At 34.9% G+C, this 21,217-nt stretch overlaps 1 protein-coding gene across 2 annotated transcripts in view; it reads left to right on the forward strand.

Moving 5' to 3' along the window:
• The first annotated feature begins 883 nt into the window (after nucleotides 1-883).
• Nucleotides 884-21,217, forward strand: part of LOC146601019 (contactin-associated protein-like 4) — a 230,671-nt gene continuing 210,337 nt past the window's right edge. For both annotated transcript variants that reach the window (XM_085312730.1, XM_085312739.1), the window contains exon 1: nucleotides 884-968. In XM_085312730.1, the coding sequence (XP_085168856.1) occupies nucleotides 884-968 (85 nt within the window). The remainder of the gene's footprint in view (nucleotides 969-21,217) is intronic.

Here is a 21,217-nt window from a genome sequence, read left to right on the forward strand (position 1 = left end):
GCTTCTATTTGATGAAAGGATAGAAAATAAAATGTGTTCTGTGTTCATACTTGTGGGCTACAGTTTTCTGGGAAATCTTGGCACAATCATGTTTACAATATGAATGTTTTCTTTTATGGATTAAGAATGTAATTATTTTATGTTGTTACTATTAACAACAAACCTGATCAGAGAAATCATTGTGCATTTTGCTGAGGGGCAGCAGATCATTCAGTTCTATGCTCACTTTGTAAGTAAATGTACACTGTTCTTTTACTGGTAAACCTAGGATCTCTACTGCATTTATAGTCTGTTTATTAAAAAATGCAGAACTTATACTGCTTCAGCAGCAGAAAGTAGACAAAATTACCACACTCAGAAAAATACCAGAAACAGCAGCATGCCCAGCTAATTCCTCCCGTCATCTCCCCCCTCCCCGACTTAAAAGCTAATGGCAAAGAGCTGGTTGCGGCGAGCACTCAGCAAGCGCCTCAGTGCTCATGTGCTGCCTGCTCTGTCTTATTGTCTGGCTTTCATCACAGCCTCCCATTTCCTACCTGTCACCACCAGGGGTGTCCAGGACACGCTAGGAGCATGGAGCTTCAGTAAGCGGAGCCGTGCAGGCTAGGCTAGCAATTTAGCCCTGAGTGATGCTGTGAAATCAGAGGAGAGATTCTTGCTGCTGCTCTTCAGGGACTGCTGTTGTTAGGGGGAGAAGCAGACTGGGAGGTGGGCATGCATGTGTGAGAAGATGCGGAGGGCAGCTGACTGAGGTATCTGGCCTCTGGGAAACACTGCAAGGAGAGAGAGGCAGTGTGAAGAAGGGGYGAGACTAGAGGACTGAAGTGCAGAGCAGCTGTTTCCTAATACTCTGTCTCTTTTGGGTGCCTCAGTGAATGTGAACATGGATTCTGTCACTGAAATCTTCCTGAAGCTGCTGGCTCTCATAGCTGTTCATAACTGGACCACACTAGTGACAGGGAATAAATGTAAGTATTGCGTATGGTTTAAAACTCAAACCAGAGTGTTTTGAAAACTTCTGGTATTTTATCTGCCTTTAGAATAAATATAATTGAGAGAAATGCTTACAGCTTGGAAATCATAACAGTAAGTTACTAGGCTGAAAATATTCTAAAATCCCTTTATAGATTTTTGTTATTAGTCAAATAGAGTGTATTGCTTATAAAGCTTATATATATTCTAGGGCTATCTGAAAGCAACATTTTACTAGAGAATTGCATGTTTAGCCTCATTTTCATCTTTACTTTGTGTTATAAATGCTGCATTTTCCAAGGAATTATATCTTACAAGGAAATTACTGGCAGATTTCTATTATGTACTGCATCAGCTTGGTTTTTAGCAATTTGTAATTTTACAGGTTAGTATTTGCATCTCTGTATTAAGCTGGCACTCAGATAACTCTGATGAATACTATTGTGCTGTTCAAGAGCAGTACAAATGTAACAGGAAAATGTGGAGAGCAGGACTTTATGGGCTCTGCATTGATTGCTTAGGGAATAGTGTTCATGCATGACTAAAGAAGTGAATGCTATCAGTTCCAGCAGAAAGTTTTTAAAAAATGAGTAAATCATAGTTAGCCAGTAGGGTAATATGGCAAAATGAAGATGATAGTGATTACTATGTTTAAGAGAATGTGCCCTCTAGGAGGCAAATTTGATTTATACACTAAAATCTCTGGTTTCAGTGCTGAATTATATTAAGATTTTTTGTACTGGAAAAAAACTTAACAAGAAACTAATTTTCAAGGTTTTTCTTATTCAGGAATTGTTCTGAGGTATTCTTATTCCATTTCAGCTTTAGCAAACTGAAAGGATTTCATTTGGTATACACATAGTAGAATAGTTGCCTAAATGCCAGATGCTCATAACCTAAACTGAGCATCATTTTCTCCCCTTCCTGTTAAGGCACTGGCCACACATCATAGGAACAGGGAAGGCAGAAGCATTGCCTGCATGGGAAGAAAGTGAACAACAGAGCAAGTGGGAATGGTCAGAATAACCTTAGAGGCTGGCAGCTGGGGATAGCTCCTTGGAAACATTTAAGCTGTGACAGGGAAGTTTGAAGTGCTGGGTGGATCTATAGCCCAGGGATGGTTTGTAGCATAAGGATGGTTTGTAAACTAAACGTGCTCCCAGGGGCCAGCCRTTCACATTGCAGCACCAAAATGATCTTGTGCTGTCATTCAGTAATGATATCTAATTTGATACTCAAGTGCATAGAGTAGCCCTAAACATGAATACTAAGTTCCTCTTGTAAAACACCCTGCTGCAATCCAGCCTCAGCTTTAATTCTCTTCATCATTCTACATTGTGCAGTTTATGAATACATCCATTTTCACAAGACCATGATAATTGAATTGCACATTAATAGCATTTGGCACTATGCACGGAACTAAATCAGTTGCTTATAGGAAGGCATATTAAAACCGTTGCAAAAAGACTTGCAGCACACAACAAAGCAATAAAGCACTAGAGGTCACTCTTACAATTTAGGAAATAAGGTTTGAGAAAAAGAATCAAGCTTCTTCCCAATACGGAATTACGAAGGATAAAACAATTCAGTTATGAAACACAATTACCGCTGTTTTTCTCAAATACTTCTCAAAAACAAGCCAAACTTAATTACAGTATCAAATGGGTGACTTGAATTAATGGATTTCTTTTTCACATTTAAGTCAGCATTTATAAATTTAGAGTATATTTATTTATGAATGTGTTCTAACTCCCATTTCAAAACATCCATCTGAATTGCGGAAGGAAGTATCCTTCCCATGTTACGGACTAGGAAACTGATTGTGGGGACAGTAAATTAAAGGACATTTAAATGTGAGTGTTAACATCTGAACTAGATGAACTTGACTAATCTAGTATGGATTTCTCCTTTTTAATATCTGATCTAGAAAAATATTTTTAGATGGGGACGTTTGGGTGGTAGAATTAGTGTGGTTTCTAAAGTGACAATTTCCATCTCAAGTCTCAAGCTATGAATTTGGCTATACCGTTTGGTTTCATAAAATGAGCTCAGATGAAAGGGTTTGCCATAATTACTGATTACAGCAGATACATGTAGCAGCCATTATATACCCATTTTAACTTTATTTCTTTCTTCTTGAGAAGTTTACCGGGAATTGAAATACCTTCCTGCAGGTTGTCCTACTCATTAAAGGCATCAATGCATTTAGTACATCTGCAAGAACAGATAAACTTCAGTTTCCTCGTGTCTACTTTGATAGCTGGATTGTAGAGTAGGCTGTCAATCACCAAAGAAAATACAGTGATATTTTTCTTCTTTTTCTAAAGTAATACACTTTGCTTCTTCTTAATTTTATGATTCTTTTTTAGTACCAAATGCTGAAGACTACAGTTTTACTTTAGCTTTTTTCAGATGAACTCCCAGTAAGAAAACACCGAAGTAAAGACCTTTGCATCTCACCTTGAAGCATCAGTGCTAATGTTACTAACATTTCTCTAAAGAAAAGTTTCAGGATCAAAAATCGATATGTTTAGAATTAATTCTTTCTTAAAGGATCTGCAGTATTCCTCCTTTTGAGTAAAAAAGACTGAAGTTTTTAAGTTACCTGAAGATGACAAGCCCTATCACCTTGAATATGAAAGTTTATTTCTGTTTTTTTTTCCTAAAGAAAAACACTGATGTTTCCTACCAAAAAAGGTAATAATTGTTGTTGGAAACTCAAATCTTTTAAAAGTTCTGTTGTAGTGCTGCTTTATGTTAACAGTTTCTTATGCTTTCTTCCTCTCAAGGAATTACACTTCCAAAGCAACTGAAAGACATATGTAATATGTGGTCAAGAGTGAGAAAGTATATAAGGTAAATGTGAGTTTTAAAAGAAGGATCAAAGCAAGTACTCCTGTAAAGTTTTTTCATAGGGCTAGCAGAGAGTTTTATTTTATTGGGAGCTGGCTCTACCACTGTAAATTAGCAAGTCACTAAATCAGCCTTTGAGAACTTGCCAGAAATTGGCACTCTAATAGATGCAGTCCTTTTTCTGAAACTCTCTAGAATTGAAGTGTTGCACAAAACATAATTAAACCCCTACACACTTTAACTCAACTGTGACTAAAAATTATTAATGCTAATTTTGGCAGTGAATGGAAATAAAGACAGCAAATTAGGGACTTTTCATGTAAATTCTCACCTCTTTATACCTATTTCTCTTTGTAAAGCTTTCCACTTTTACAGAATCTTCTATTTTCTCAATTCAGATTTTCATATTTGTTCCACAATGATTGTAATTTCTATACACCCTGAAATGTTTATTATTATTATGTATCTCTGGGACTTATTGTTAATGCTACAGTAGAAGACCTCTTCTGAAGCTAACAGAGGATGAATGTTAATGATACTGAGACTTTTCATATAAAGGATTCAGTGATCACATACCTTGATTATATTATCAGATGCAAGATATTATACAAGTAATATCCCCAGGGAAGAGATTACTTACTATTGTAACTTCATTTAGAAAAATGTTTCAGAATTTCATTCTGATATTAATCATCAGTACAGAAGAGATTTGTAGGCTCTTTCTATTTGACAACTTCATGAATTGCATTTAGAATATAATGAAATGTTGTTTCTCGTGAACAATTTACATTAAAATGTAGTTCTTTTATTGTTAGTTTGTGGCTGATGTAAAGCATAGAAGAGAAGAAAACAGAAATGTCTTTAAATTTCCTTTATTCCCATTAATATTTATCTTATGTTTATTATTATCTATATTCCCTCTGAGGTAACAACTGAGACCCCATCAGAGATCAGGGGATCTCTGAGCACTTTTTTACATGAATAAAATACTACCGACATGTGTGGTGTGTTTTACATGTTTTTAGTACAGTAACATCAAAAGCTTGTATTAATGGCACATCAAATCAATACCTTTGGAAGCATCTGTCAAAATTTATTTCACTCTTTCAAGGTCAAGAATTCAGATGAAGGCCTTGGGTCGATTACATTGAATATAACCCACAATTTGCATCCCATTGCTCTTACTTTACAAATTCCTATAAGCATATTTGTCCCTGGGCTCAGTCAGCAGAATGGATGGAGCAGATTTGGTCATTTTGATGGATATCAAATTGATGGATAGTGACAAGCAAGTAGTAACATTCTCAAAGTCAATGTGTAAAGAAAATGCAGTAGGTTATGTATAAAGTATGTTATGCATGCTAATGATAACATTTGCATTGTATGTTAACATTTACATTGTATGTTAGGATTCACTGTGTTTTAGTTAAAGTACCGTTCGCCAGTCAAGAGTTGCAAAGCCAACACTAACTTAATCAGATCTTAATGATACTGCAGTCAGTAGCCTGACTTTTGTGATCTTTCTACTTTCTTACAGGATAAGTAGGTGTAAACGTATATCCATACAGATCAATAACAATGACAAACTTTAACCTGACTTACCCAGTTACACCTGTCTCACAAAATAATTTGTACTTTTATGACTATATGTAAAGTATAATATTTGTTYTGTATTGTTATGGTTCGGCAGTAGAAAACCCGTATAATATGACTTGCAATATATCATATATTCATACATTTTGTATAATATATCTGCCATTATCTGCCTACTAATTCATTTTCTGTAAGAACCTTAGCAGCCAAAACTTAGCAGCAGCTTCTAAAAACTTTAGTTGGGAAAAACAAGGCAAATGTCTCTCTCTTGCCTCTCCCACCCCAAACAAGCAAATTGAAGAACACCRCAATGTTGAAAATACACATCTTTCAAATTATGACTTCCGTTCCTCAAATGAGAGACCCTCTGCTTTCATTGTCGCTCACAGATTTAAAGCAGAGTACCTCACAGAACTAGATTTCTGCTCACTGGTAAGTCAGTATTGCTTCTTAGTACTTCTGTATTTGTACTCGTTGTTTTTAGTTGCTCTCAACAGCGATGGTGGTAGCAGAGGTGGGGTGAGTGAGACCAAACAGTCTTCAATTCAGAGTGCTGTGTCCTAGAATGGACTGGGCAATTTGTGGATTTACATGATAAAAGAAATACTAACATTTAAAATCTTTGGGGAAGTGCCTCCACATGTACATATTAATTTTTTTTTAAGAATTTTCTGAAGTGTAGAGTTAAATTTTCCTCTTCTTACGTCACTTCTTGGTTTTCAGTAATACTACGAAGAGGGATAGAAAACAAAACTAGTAGTGATAAAATTGTTTTTTATACTGTGTTGATAGATTAATTTGATAATTYTTTAATGTAAAATATGTTTTCCATATGTATAATTTATAACTTGTAACCTTGGCAGTTAAGGGCTGCACATGACTTCAGATTAAAGATGAAAGAGATATCCATGTGTTTCAGTATATTGCCATCCTGCCATGCCATTACGTAAGTGCCATCCTGACAAAAGCTGCTTCTCCTGAGTGGAAAATATACATGCCTAGGGGATACAATGTTCTATTGTGATGAAAGCAGTTTTGCTTTTTTTTTTTTTNNGGGGGAATGAGATAATATGAAAAAAAAATGCGAAGGTTTAACCAAACCTGATTAGTAGAAATTCTATCTCTGTAGGGGTTTTGTATGTATTTACTCATACTAATTCATATGTTATGTGTTACTGTTCTATGTATGTATACATATAGCATTATAGGCTAATTTTTTTAAAAGAAGACTGCAGTTCTCCTGCCAGTTGAAACTGGTACCACTCATGCTAATTAGTGTTCACGAAATGAAAAGGAGGCTTAGTCTGAATGTTTATTTTTTCAGAAGACAGTTTTTAGTGTTTATTAAAAATTATTGGACTATTTTTCAGTTTTAGCAAAATGTAGTGTGGACTGAGAGGTAAAATTGATACATTTTTATATTCTTGTTAATGAGTATTTTCCCTGCAATAATTTGAAAAGTGATTGAAAGTGTAGAAACTTCTGACATTTTAAGTAGATTTAAATTAGTAACAGAATTATTATTTAAATATCATACCTATTTAATAGACAACTGAAGAAAACTACCTCTAGGGTTTTAAATCACAAAGGATAAAGAAAAAATATGGTTAGGAAATCTAACCAGCTGGGTAGCAGATCTAATTACTTTTTTATTAAGTATATCTCATTAGTTGGTAGTGCTCAAGAAGAAGCTATTGCTTGTGCCTTGCTGGTAGAGTGCCTATTTCTATAACAAACTTTTAGCAAAGTAAATTGTAAATATTAACGTATTTACATGTGGTCTTGAGGGAAAATTAGATTAGAAAAAGCACATTGGGATATTTGAATTTATTCTTAATAGTATTCTTTATTTGGCCAGCTGCTGAAATAGATCTTGCTCTTTTTCAGGCTTTTATCAGTCCACCCTTAAATCCAAATGAGAAGCATTTTGCAAAAGATAAGTTCTTTCTAAAAACGGTTTCATTTGGAACTAATAGGAGCAGCAGACAATGTTCCTGAATTTTCACTGCTTCATTAATTAGCAAAGGTGCTTTACTTTTAAACTATATGATGATTGTAAGGGTTTCTATAGAGGCACAAAAGTTAAGACTCATTTGCCCAAATTTAAAAATCTGAAACTTAGATTTCTCCTTCTGACCTAATTGACTCTGTTTTTAGTCAATGAAAAGAAAAAAGCTGTTCTTGAAGGAAGAAGTAGTTTATCTCATGCAAAGTTAGTTATCTAGTATAAGTCAATCGATTTATATATAAATTTATACATATTTAGATATGTATATTTATAAAGCTGATTTTATCTATTTATGTATTTGTAAAGCTAATTTACTTTATATTCGGCACTGTTGAAGTGCCGATTTCTCATTAGTGATTAGGGCTGGAAATATAGACAGCTGACTAGGTCAGCTGTAGCTGTATAGACAGTAGACATCAAAAGTTACATAAGATGAATTCCAGTTCCATCAAAATATTCTACTGGAAATACATGTTATAAAGAAGTATCACAAGCCATTAAATACTGGTTTCCTTGTAAAGGAATACCATGTTTACGACTGATACATTGGTGCTCAGGATTGAATTTCCCARATTCTCTGTTGACTGTTCAAGCACACTCTCCTTAATAGCCTGAGTTCAGGCTGCTCTGCTCTTGTTCATCCTGGACAAAATATAGGGACTAAAGGGGGGAAACTGGGAATGTCCTAGCAGTGAGAGTGTCCTTTACTCATGAAAGGACAAAATATAGCATACATAATGCTGTTGCAGACAGAGTGCCATTTGGCCCACCAGAAACTTTGTCTGAGCTTTCCACCTCTATAATCCCTGTGACGTAAAGCTCTGTTTTAAACCCAAACCTGACCAAAAAAAAAAAGGCTTTTTATATCCTCTCCTCCCACAAAATACACAGTTATATTATGGCTAAGAGCCTCTAAAAACATGATCAGCTCCTACTTAGAAGTCACTTATNAAAAAAAAAAAAAAAAAAAAAAAAACTTCTAAAGACATTAAAGAGTGAAAAATGGCTGTATTATGAACACAGCAGAATGCTACAGTATTTCTTCTCATAAAGGAGTGATAAAACAGATAAGAGATATCAGATACCAGGTATGTTGGTAGTTCTGTGGATTCTTTAAAGCCTTCTCTTTGCCCAGCAGCTGATGAGCAATGATGGTTAGAGTCTGACTGTTATGCTGGATAGGGAGCCTTTTTATGCTCCAGGCTGGCAAACTTCAGCTCTCCCAGGAACTTCTTTTACTGACAAATGGCAGGATGCGTACCTATACAGCAGTCTGGTTGGCAATGTTTTGTAATCATGGTGCAACCTACTTATCATTCTTAAAAAAAAACCAAAAACAAACAAACAAAAAAACACTTTGATGACTTTTTTTTTTTTTTTTTTTTAATCAATGAAAAACACCACTGGAACTCAATGTCTTTATTCAGTCAAAGCTCCTAGGGAAATCAATGGGAGCTTTGCCTAAGTAAATATTGAATAAGAGCTTTAGAAAGAATGAACTGAATATTCATGCAGTGGTGATATGTTGCATAGTTTGAATATAACTGGTCTCTTTATTTCCTTTCTATGTACAAGTCTTTTCATTTTGCCGTGTTTGGAGGACTCAGATATAGAATTGTATAACAAACAAGAATTACTCATTTGTCCTAGTTGATAAAAAATAAATATGAGACGAAAAATACATTTACAATTTCAGCTAGTTCCTGTGGTTAGGGAATTTCTATGCCTGCAGTGAAAAACTACTGCTCTATTTTTCAGAGCCAAGGGTAATATTTTTGAGGATAGCTGATGTTAGTTTGCAAAAGTAAAGTATCCCCTTAAATCTTAAGACTTTCAGGAGTATCTGGAAATGTAGTGGAGCACAAGTGAGCTCTTGCCCTCTGTGTGGCTGTGTATGGGGTACATTCAGTGTCTTTTAATCTTCTTAGCATGAATCTGGAATCTGTAGAGCTGTTTTTCAGTAGCTAATGTGGTCAGTAGGTTTACTGTACACCCTAGTCATCCTATTCTAGGTTGAAGCAGTCAGTCCCAGTGTGTCTGTAGTGTAGGACGGAGAAATGATCTCTCAGAGATGGAGAAATGATCTCTCAAAGAAATGAGAGATCATCATAAAACCTTTCTGCAAGTATTGACCTATGATTTGAGCTTGTTTGCTCTCATGTGAAATGTATGTGTAAACATAAATCAGTGATTATGCTTCTTTCAGTGTGGAGCAGGAGAAATGGAGCCAGGGTTGAGGGTGGTCATGTTTCTTCAAGTGCTATTGGAAGATCTGTATGACAGTGATAAGCCTGGCACAAGAAAATGAATATGATAGAGTTTTGCTCATGACGCAGTGCTGTAAAAAAGTCCTGACTTAACTGAAACATACTGTTGTAATAAAAGGAAGTAAATAAGTAAAAGGAAGTACAGAAGCAATTAAATGATAGATAAATCAACTATTAAATCTCTCTTTGGAGCTAACAAAGCACAACTGTGACTGTAAGATGCAAGCAATGTTCTTTTGTCAACTGGAAAAAGCATAAGATGGATATAATGCTAAACAGGTGTAAAAACCTCATATGTCCTGGCCACAGATGCCAGGTTAAAGGTGCCATAACACTGGCCTGAAGGAGCCTTTTGGAATATGTTAGAAAATATCTAAGTTTCTTTTATAGATAATCACTTTTTACCATCTGGTCTTCATCCATTTTTAATGTATTTTGAGGTATGATGACTTCTTTTTCTTTTTTCTCTCCTTTCCCTCCTTAAGGACTCAAAAAACCTCACCTATGCTCAATATGTAAATTTGTTTTGATTTTCATGAGCCTTATCTTATAGATCATTCTTATTCTGTACAGCTGTGCTTTACCGAATCCTGATTCATTCTGCTTGGGCAGGAAAAGAATTTAAGAGATACAGACTGGGGAAAAAGTGATTGATGTTCAAATCACTTGATGTACATTTTGGTGCTACCTACAATATAGAGCTCATTATCTTTGAACCTTTTGTAAAATACTTGCATCTGTTTGCTTGCTTTCTATGTCCCAGAAATGGTAAATATCCAATCAGACTGCTCTAAATTTTGAGCTCTGGATAAGAGATGGATTCATATTTATATTGTACTTGAGCTCTGCTATACTTAAGATACTGTAATAGAAAGCAAGCTTTCGCTCTCTCTCTCTCTTTTTTTTTTTTAACCTTCCTGTGTTATATTTGAAGAAAAACTTGTACTCTGACAAGGACTGTATTCTCGTTCTTCTAGCTCTGTGTTTATTACTAATAATTTAGGCATTAGTTTGTTTCTTTGAAAGGGTGGTGTTGTATTCTCTGTAGGTCTTCTAGATAGGGATAGATTGAGAAAATCTAACACAGATCAGATTCCCTGATCTGGCTCTAGTACGGTGCATATGTGTGATGGAGGTATTGAAGGGAGTAGTTTTTGTTTTGATGTTTCTAATATACTTTGGAAAGTCTCAGTGCATGTATTTCTAATGTACTGTCTCAGGTGCTGAAATGTATATTGAGTGGAATCAAATTATGTCAACGTTTCATGGCATGTTTGTGCATACTTGAATATTAGTAATTGAAAGCCATGATTCAAAGATCTACCAGTAAACTAGTGTCAGCAAGTTTGTAGCATGACAAATTATAGTAGCTCATTTAAGAAATATTGAATATGAAGTTCACATTTACATGTTTTCTTTCATAGTTATTCCTAACCATGTCTTGCCAAATGCTTTTAAACTTTATCAAAAGATTTTCTCTCTCTCTCTTCTTCTTTTTTTTTTTTTTTTTTTTCAATGTGACAGTCATCTTTCATACCTGGACTGTTATTTGACAGGAGGAAAGGTGTTAGGACACTATGTCATAAGAATATTGGGATGTTGCTTTGACACTTATATTTCTACCATACCATTTGTGAGGGGAGAACCGTGTGTGGGAGAAAGGGGCAGGGAAGAAAGATTTCCTCTAACCCCACTGCAGAAACTACATTAAAAAATATTTCTATATTTTAATGGAAAGCTTCAATCAGAATATCAGATATTATGTAGTGTAAAATCCTTTTTCAAAATGTAATACAGTAAGATATTGTACATTTCTTCAGCTGTAATCTCTCATAAAACATGATTTGGTAAATAGGTCCTCCCAAGAAGTACTGAGTATGTTGCCCACTTGGGGTATAAACAGTGGTCTATTTTGTAGTGTCCTTTGTGTCTGCATAAATATGATTGAAAGGAGTATCATAATTCACTTTAATTTCTTCAAATTTAAATATTCATTGTAAATTTCTCTTACAATTAATCTTCGTCATCACTGAGAAAAGAAGTCTTATGTCAGCTTGGAGAGTGTGATACATATTATAGAACATGGACATTGACATGGAGGAGAAGTTTCTTCAGGTCAAATAAAGATTTTATTTTCAAAACCTAGCTGCAAAACTCAGACGAAAATCAAACATTCTTTAGTAGAGTAAGTGATATTCTTCTGTTGGTTAAATCACTTTGAACTTGTGTAGCTTTTTAGGTTTATTTGTTTATTTATTTATTTTTAACTATACCTGCTAAGTCTGATTTTCTGGTTATGTTAAAATAGAATTTCCAACAAATTGACATACAATATAGTTGTTGACAGGCTAGAATGTGAACATGGAAAAAGGAAGATGTCCAACAGTTACTCTATTAAATTTTATAAAGAAATTTAAAAGTGAAGAATATTGACCTGCCCAAATTTTAGAAGGACTTATAAATTCATTCATTTACTAAGAAATATGTACATTTTCTAAATGTACAGGTAGTTCATATCAAACTTTATGCTGATTTTTTTTTCTATTGCCTCAGTTTTCATTTATTTTTATCAAGGGCAAACTTTCCTGTAGTATGAAATGTTACCTGATTAATTAAAACCAAGATTTGCAGAGCCTGTGCTGTCTCATTGAGGCAGTATTTTATAAAATCCCTCTATTCCTTTTCACAGAGGTCAGAAATCCAAATGCCAGATTGTGTCTTTTTACTGTGGCCTCATTTTTTTTTTTTTTTTCCCTGGCAAGTTCTTCAACAGTTTGAATTATCTCTATTTCTGACATGTGGTTTGGCTGCCAAGAACTGAGCTGGCTGCTCTGCTCTTTATCAGTTGGTATTGTTCCCAAGAAATGCAGGGTTTTCACAGTGATACGTGTGGATGGAGATAGATCCTTCCAGCCAGGAATTCTTACATGTACTTGATATTTGAAGCAACAACTCAGTTGAAAGAGAGAGAAAAAAATAAATAAAAAAGAGTAACGGTCAGTTAAAATGCATACAGCTAGTTGACAGTCTATCCTTTATGCATCATCTTATGTGCTGGCAAATAGAGTTGCTCTCAAAAGCTGTTTGTGCATGTCACCACTCTTGGCACATACTGCATTGTCAGCTCTTGTAGCTTTTACAGTCTTTTGATACTGTCTACTTTCTGTTAAACTCCAGCATTCAAACAATTGTACTAAAATGAAAGCTTTAAAAAGACTTTTTTTTTTTTTTTTTTTTTTTTTTTTTTTTTTNTTTTTTTTGGAAGTCTAACCTTTGTAGGTGTGGAGCAGAGAATGAAAACATATAATGCATACACAACCTTCATGCAGCTCATGGGGATTTCAAGTGTAGTTCTCATTCTGGGGTCCTTTTCCTGGCTGTGGAAGGAAGAAAGCAGAGACCTGACTCAGTTCAGCCTCCAAAAAAGCATCAGGACACTGTAAACATATTCCTAGATATTTCCTCTGCCTTCTGTCTCCAGGAGCTTGTGCATTTAGCTATTCATGATGTTTTATATGAGAATTAATTATAATACCAGGCATATTTTGTCCTTATGGCTCAAAACGTGAAAGAACAAAAAAGAATGAACTTATTATCATTTAACTCTCACAAATTAAACCTCATAATATTTTTATACATATTGTCAATGATTGAATTCTTTGGGCTGGCAAGATTGCACATGTAATGCTTGCCACTCTAGTGTAAAAAATGACCTTGCATAGGGTTTTTTTGATATTTCTAGATAATAAATCATTTTAAAAATTTATTTGAAAAGAATTATTTAGCATGTTTGCATCTCTTTAATGTGCTTCTCACTGCAAAGCTCTCTTTGACCTCTATTTTGTGCTCAGTTTCTACATGGTTTTCCTGTTGATGTCCATGGGTAGTTGTATATGTGGATTTAATACAGGATATATGTAATACAGTTTAGTTGCAGATATCAACACAGAATAAGGAAAAGATTTATTGTTGCTATGAGTTAGTTTCAGAAATAATTTTGATATATTCAGAGCAAAGATACAAATATGGAACGTGCAGAACCTATTGCATAAACATCTTTTTTATTTTGCTTCCTCATCCACAGCTACCGTGTTGTGCTCACACCCATAAAAGTGATACTTTTCCAAATGACATAGAGCTTGTTTAGAATATTTTTTCTCCCCACAATAGCAGTTATGACCATTTTTGATGTTTTTATGTAATGCCATTGTGATAGCTTTTTTTTTTCTTTGGTCAAATTACTGTTTTGTTTCAACAGAGGATCTATCACTCAAGGAAGACRAGTTACGAAATGATTGATTTTTGTTAAGAGTAGTAGGGGGAATTGATACTCTCTCTTACCAGATTGGGAATTCCATTTTACAATGTCCAGCAGGACTACAGATGGAGAGGATTCCTGATTGCTTACTACAGGATTTTGTGAGCAAGGCAGATTTTTGGGCATGATGGCACTGCTTGCCCTCTGACTGCAATCTGTCACCTGTAGGTACAGCACAGGACTAGCAAAGCTGCACAAACAGCCAAACACTGAAGAAGTTTGTTGATAAGATTAGGATGATCATGAGTTACTGAGAAAGGAAGTTGTAGCCACTGATCTGTATTTCCTGGTGATATGAAATACCTCCTTCTAATTATGTGTACTAGTTCTACTTACTATTTACTTCACAAGATATATAGCATTTCTGTCGTTCAAGAAGAAAACCGGCATCCTGTCTGTTCTTTCCAGTTTAATTATATTTTATCCTAGTTATAACAGAAACAGACACTATAGAGTTAATATCTTTAGACTRTGTCTTGTTTTAAGCTTGGTTTTGCATTAACAGTGAACTACCAAGAAGCCAGGCTAACTCTATTTTCATATCTTTTATCAGGTCTGTATACATGTTTTAGAGCAAATGCTTGGAAAAGTCTGATTATGCAAGTGCTATGAGACACATGCAGTGTATTTTTTTCCCCTTCCTTTACACATTTGCCGTGTCCTTGCCTCAGCAGAGAAATCCTTGTGAAGTTGTCTTACGTAGATTACATACAGCAGTATGTGGGGCAGTTCTTTGCAGCAGCTGCTTTTGATCATGTGGAGAACCTTTCATAGTTCATTTGTTTAAAAACCTCATCGCGAGTCCRTATTTTTGGTAGTACTTTATTCAGAGTCAATGAAACAGAACACATCTGTCTCCCTCACTACCCCGTCTACCCCCTCCCGTCAGTCTAAGTTACCGATTTAATAGTAAGAAATACTAGTCTGTTACTAAAGTTAGGTAAAAAAATAGTTTCTGTTTTGAAGAGAAAATGAGTAAAACAAGAGCATTCATGCGAATGACAAGATGGGCTTTATTTTAATACCAGCTAAATTCATTAAGCAACAGTGAAATGCAGCTTTTTTAAAACACCATGCTGTATTAAAAATCCTTTGTTTTCTTTAGAGAAAAATCATGTATTTTTTTTTAAGTAAGCCAATAACATAAGGCATACAGCAGAGCAAAAACCTTTCGCTATTGCGATGATACGTACAACTCTGCAGGGAAAGGTGAGAAGACCGCACTCAATAGAACAACGTCCAGCAAGGGATTTCCTCTCCATCAGCATGGAAAGAGTGATCACACTGAGACTGTAGAGTTCAGGGCCAAAAGTAGAATGAATGAATTCAGTCAGCCAATCCATCCTTTTTAGACAAAAGAGTGCACATTTATGCTATGTACTGTACTGTATCTTTGAGGTTTCAGTGTTTGCACAGAGATTAAGATTTTATCTTCTTTAGCCTAAAATGATTATTCTGTTTATGGCTTGGGTAAACAAAACATTAGAAACTCATGGAAAATTCTTATTCTACTGAAAATTGACATGCTGATAAGAGGTGTGGTAATTTACCAGTCTTCACAAAGTCGGAGCTGAGACAGTTGGTCTCATAACTACTAAGGCAAATTTCTCCCAAATTCAAATCTTTTTTATTGAAAAAAAACAGTTATTGAACTGCAAGGCTTACTCTTCAAGTAAATTGAAAAAGAAATTATGCCTCAAACATCTTATTATTTTTTTAAAACAATGTAGTGATGCAAGGCTTTGTGAAGATTCTTTTAGGGTATTATTGTTGTGTAGTATTTCTGGTCTATTACAGCATGTGGGAACTGTAACAAAATCTTTTTTTTTTCTTTTTCACTTTTCTACTTTGGGTAGATTTCATCATAGTATTTGAATTCTGTGCTCCAGGCATAAATGGAAAAGGTAGGATTCTTGTGTGTTCCCCATTTTTCAGTGTTGTGGATAATCAGCCTGAATAGTTCTTGTGTTATTGATATTTTATCTCTAAAGATGTATCTGAAATGTTTCTAAACTAACAGTGCTAACAGTCTAAATAAAGCAGGAACTATTCAGGATGATTATCCATATGTCCATCCAATGGACCAATATTCAGCTCACTGCACAGTTGACTATGATTCTAATGCATTTGCAAAATTTAAATAATGATTAGATGTAAGCCATTGGTTTTCATTAAAAGATTCATTTTTAAAACTTTGGGTTTACTGTTTTGTATGATGAAATTTGACTTCATCAGCATATGCTTTATTATGTACTTATTAGTTCAATAGAGTTGTAATATTCATCAGAGTGAAATGTCAGTAATGCTGAATTGTTTTCTATCCCATTGCTTTGATTTTCTTTGTGACTCTACCATGCAAAATATGAAAATGATCCATGAAAAAGGAACTTTTCCCTTCTTGAAAGTCTCCTAATTCCTACTCTAAAAAGTCATGATCTGTCTTCTGTTCTCTTTCCTTCTTCTCTATCGAAATGGTTGAGGATTGTAGGAGATATGTTATCACCCGCTGGTAGCCTACAGTCAATTGGTTAAGTCCGTGTCACAGTTGTTCATATTACCAAGTAATTTTATGTCATCTTATGACTAACTAATCCACCTCACTCATATCTAACGAGCCTCTGACTCAAAATGAAATTCTTGTTATTTCCCTGCAGGTATAAGAACTTGTGTTTTCCACTGCTACATTTAATTCTACTTCTGTTACTCTGTCATCATTTGCTTCTTTCTTATGATATCTCAACTCCGCCCTATATGAATGATGCCTCCTAATTTTACGAGGAGCAAAATTCATAGACTCACCTCTATTTTTGGAGCCACAGTCTCAATGAAGATAAGAAGCACCTAGATTCCAAACTGTTCTTTGAAGAATTTCTATGTTAACTTTCTGTGGCTTGATTCTTCCCCCCTCTATAACTCCCATTGCCATATTCTCGAAAGAGCAATTTCCTTATCCAGGTTATAGTTTCTTTCTTCCACCTATGCTAGAATGACTAGCAATTTCCTATGCAACAAGAGATGAAATCAGCCACTGCTCTTCCGTCTAAAAATTACCTGTCAAAGAAAACCATAGATTACTTTGACACAATCTACATTAGATAACCTTTGTTCCGTTTTATCTAGTTTTCCATTTACCTCCATTTCCTTCAATATTATTTCCTTTCAAAATTGTTGTAAAGTCTCACATATTGTTGAAGGCAGATTTACACAGGTTTAGTTGCTGGCATTGATCCCCTTCTGCCTTTCCTGCCTGCTCTCTGCTGTCCAGTCATCCACTACCACTTCTCTGTGATAGAGTAGTCTACAGAGTTTATTTCTGGATTTGTGATGTCTTGAATCAAGTTTTTCAGAATTCAAGGATACAGATTTTATTCTTAACAGAGTTAAGTTGTTACATTGTACTCCTGTTAATTTGCTTTCTTTGGTTCACATCATTCACCCTTCCTTTATCCCTTTCCTCATCAACAACATATCTAAAATATTTTGAGAGAGATTATTATGTATGCTTTATAGTTGAAATTATATTTGAAGAGAAGGAAGGAAATTTCACATTTAATTTTCTTCATAATCTAAGAAATGAAATTCTTGTTACAAAAAGTAGAATATCTCATCAATAAATATAGCCACCAAAAAAAAAAAAAAAAAAAAAACATTTAAAAAAAAAAAAAAAAAAAAAAAAAAAAAAAAAAAAAAAAAAAAAAAAAAAAAAAAAAAAAAAAAAAAGTTAAAACTCTAACCTTCTGAGTCATGGATATAAGGAAATAAACATGTACTCAGAATTCATTCTTAAATTACTTCATAAAATATGTACAATAAAGGCTTGTAAGTGTTTAAATAATGTGAACTTTGGAAATATTTTTAGAATTGCTGTTTGGAAAAAAGTACTCTGTATATACTGAATTTTATGTTTGTGTTTTACTATATTATGAGAGAACAATTCCATTTTATTTTATAATGTTAGTTTTTCTTTTACTTCTTTTCTGCAGCTAGTTAAATCATATAATGTACGTATGCTGCTGTGAATCAGTAAGTGTTTTGATTTTGCTAAAAATACCTAATCAAAATAAAGACTGTCATCACATAAAAACAAATCCAACTCAACAGTGAGCTGACTTATTTATAAATGAGTTGTGCCTATTCTCTAGTAGCCACAGTGTGCCACAATTGTATAGTATATTTTCATAAACATTTTTTAAGTAGTTAAAAATATTTCTCTTGAGTTCTTGAGTAGACTTTTTTTGGAATAGATGTGTAAAATATTCAGTTGTAGTACTTAGCCAATTCTTTTTAAAATGTTACATGAAATCTCACTAGGTATATGATTTGTTGTCAATATGTATATATTTAGATATGTATAAATTAATAAAGATGAAGTTACAATAGTGGCATAAAGGCATTTTTATATATGAAACCTAGGAAAATATGCTGTTTCTCCAGAGCAATCCAATGTCAAAACCCTATTGGGGTGTACATGTGTGTGTGTGCGTGTGTGTGTGTATATATGTATATATAAACTTAAAAAAATGATTAAATTGTACAGTGTGCTACCAGTAATGGCCCATCATTTTGAATATATACAAGCAGTTAAATGTAATGATTGTTATATGGAAATTACTTTGGCTCATTCCCAATTTTTAGGGTACTTTTATTATGTAAATCTAAATAACTTTTAGCTAACAATTACATTAAGCAACAATGTGAGCACTATAATAGAACCTCATTGAATTAAACTGAAGAAGAATTACCAGTGCATTATATTAAAATGTGTTTTTTCTTTGACATTTGGTCCCATAAGGTAACTGTCCTGAAATACTGTTTCTCACCACTGCATGTAGACAGGTTGCCTCTTTCTCTAGCTGACTTAGTGTTTTTGTTGTTTTTTGTTTTACATCAGGAAGAAGATTAATGTTACATAATTATTCAATGTCAACCCTGAAAAAGGAAAGTAAGAAAGAAAATAAACCTCATGGTACTATATAGTTTATCTGAATTTTTTAAAGATTTTCAGACTGTAAGTATTTTGAGGATTTTTTGAGGAAAAAAACTACAATCTGATATGTACTATCTGAAAATACTAAAACGAAAATAGTTTTGTCTGACTGTAGATTCAGTAGAGAAGACTAAGTACTGATTATTATTATAAAAGGGTTAACTATGCATCTCTCGTGTATATCTCCAAAGTCTGTTTTTCAGTCCCCCACACAGCAGGCTCACCATGAACCCTCCTGCTAAAGGCCAAGGTTCTTCAGCCTCTGTGAAATGAAGAGCATAAAACTTATTTATAGGCAGTTTAAACTTCAGCACTTCTGAAAGCTGTCAATCTTGATACAGCCCTTCTCCAACCTTGGGATTTTCCCATTAATGTTGAAAACATCGTCGGTGTTTTCCTTCAGGCTCCCCATGTGCTGGTTTTATGTGTGTGCGTGCGTGCGCAGATGCTATTCTGTCATTATGGGAAAGAATTCTATTTTCTCTCTACATTTTTCCCTCATTTCTCTCTCATTTAAAAACAAAACTTAGAAGGAAAATGAATAAGAGTAAAAAAGCCTAGTATCTGTCATTATCATAATTAAATGATCAGTGCTTATGGATGAGGTTCTCTGTGAGGTGAGAAGCTTGGGAAGAGCTGTCTAAATTAACCAACAACTGTGAACGTGGGCATGCAGCTGTAAGTTGTACTTGGGTTTGATCCTGTTTGTATATGGATATATGCATTTGATATTCATGGATAGAGTGGGAATAGGAGCTAGTAGGTGGAACTGAGCTGCCACTTTCCATCAGATGTGAAATATGCCATATGAACTCATTCATTTGTTTCTGACAGAGAAGGAGAAAAAAGCAGAGAGTAGGAGTGCTAAAGAAGCCTACTTTACTGTGGCTTTACATCTCACCATATAAGATTGATTGTATGAATATTGATATAAGAAATTTTGAGCTGCAATATAAAAATCTACGTGGGTTTATGATATTATTTACAGTAGGTTGTGTGCATTCTTTAGCATCTTATAAAATAAAAGCCTGCCAGCTGCTTGCAGGCAGGATACAATTGAAGTCCCTTTCCCACATATTCACAAAGTTTTTATAAACTTAATTATCTATGGAACATTTACCGAATGTAAACTTTGGTGGAAATACAGAAATAAAATCAGAAGTTGAAAGACAGAATGAGGAAGAGACAAAAATAGACAAATAGCATAATTTTATTGCCTCCTTTCTTAAGGAAATCAGGTCAAACTGAATGTATGATTAAGGTATTACTTACTTGCATACATCTTTTAAGTTCTTGGATATACTGAGAGAAAATAGTTGTCCGGTTATCTATACCTTCTGGAATGCTGTCATGGATGGCTACGTGCTTTTTAAGGAAGACAAGCTAGAGAAGCAAGGTGGTGGGGTTGTTGTTTATCCAAGAGAGTAACTGGAATATGCTGAGCTCTGCCTGTGAATAGATGAAGAGTGAGTTGAGAGTTTGTGGGTAAGGATTAAAGGGCAGGCTAGGTAACACTGTTGTGAGTGCTTACTACAGGTCATTTGATCATGAAGAGGAAGAGGAAGCTGATGAGGCCTTCTGCAGACAACTGGAAGTAGGCTGAGGATCACTGAGTCTCAACAGGGGATTTCAAGGATTCTCAAGGGGGATTTCAGTCACCCTGATGTCTACTGGAAAGCCAACACAGCTAGACAAAAACAGTCCAGGAGGCTCCTGCAGAGCATTGATCATAACTTTTTGACACAGGTCGTGGAGGAAACCGTGAAGAGGGGTGTGCTATTGGACCTTGTACTGAAAAACAAAGAGGGACTAGTTTGAGATTTGAAAGTTGGGGGCAGCCTTGGCTACAGTGACCGGGAGATGRTAGAGTTCAAAGATCCTGTGTGGAGGAAACAGGGCAATAAGTAGGATTTCAACTCTGGACTTCAGGAGAGCAGACTTCGGCCTCCTCAGGGAACTACTTGGAGGAATCCTGTGGGTTAGGGCCATAGAAGGAAGGGGATCCAGGTGAGCTGGCTGGTGGAAGCATCACTTCCTGCAAGCTCAAGAGAGGTGCATTCCTATGAGTAAGAAGTGCAGCAAAGGGGGCAGGAGACCTGAAAGGGTGAGCAAGGAGCTCCTGGGAAAACTCAAATGGAATGTGAAAGAAAGGACAGGCCACTTGGGAGGAATATAGGAATGTTGTCAGAGTTTTCAGGAATGGGAAGAGGAAAACTAAA

This window comes from Rhea americana, unplaced genomic scaffold, assembly GCF_003343005.1.
Source record: "Rhea americana isolate MKP2758 unplaced genomic scaffold, rheAme1 scaffold_11, whole genome shotgun sequence".
NCBI lineage: Eukaryota > Metazoa > Chordata > Aves > Rheiformes > Rheidae > Rhea > Rhea americana.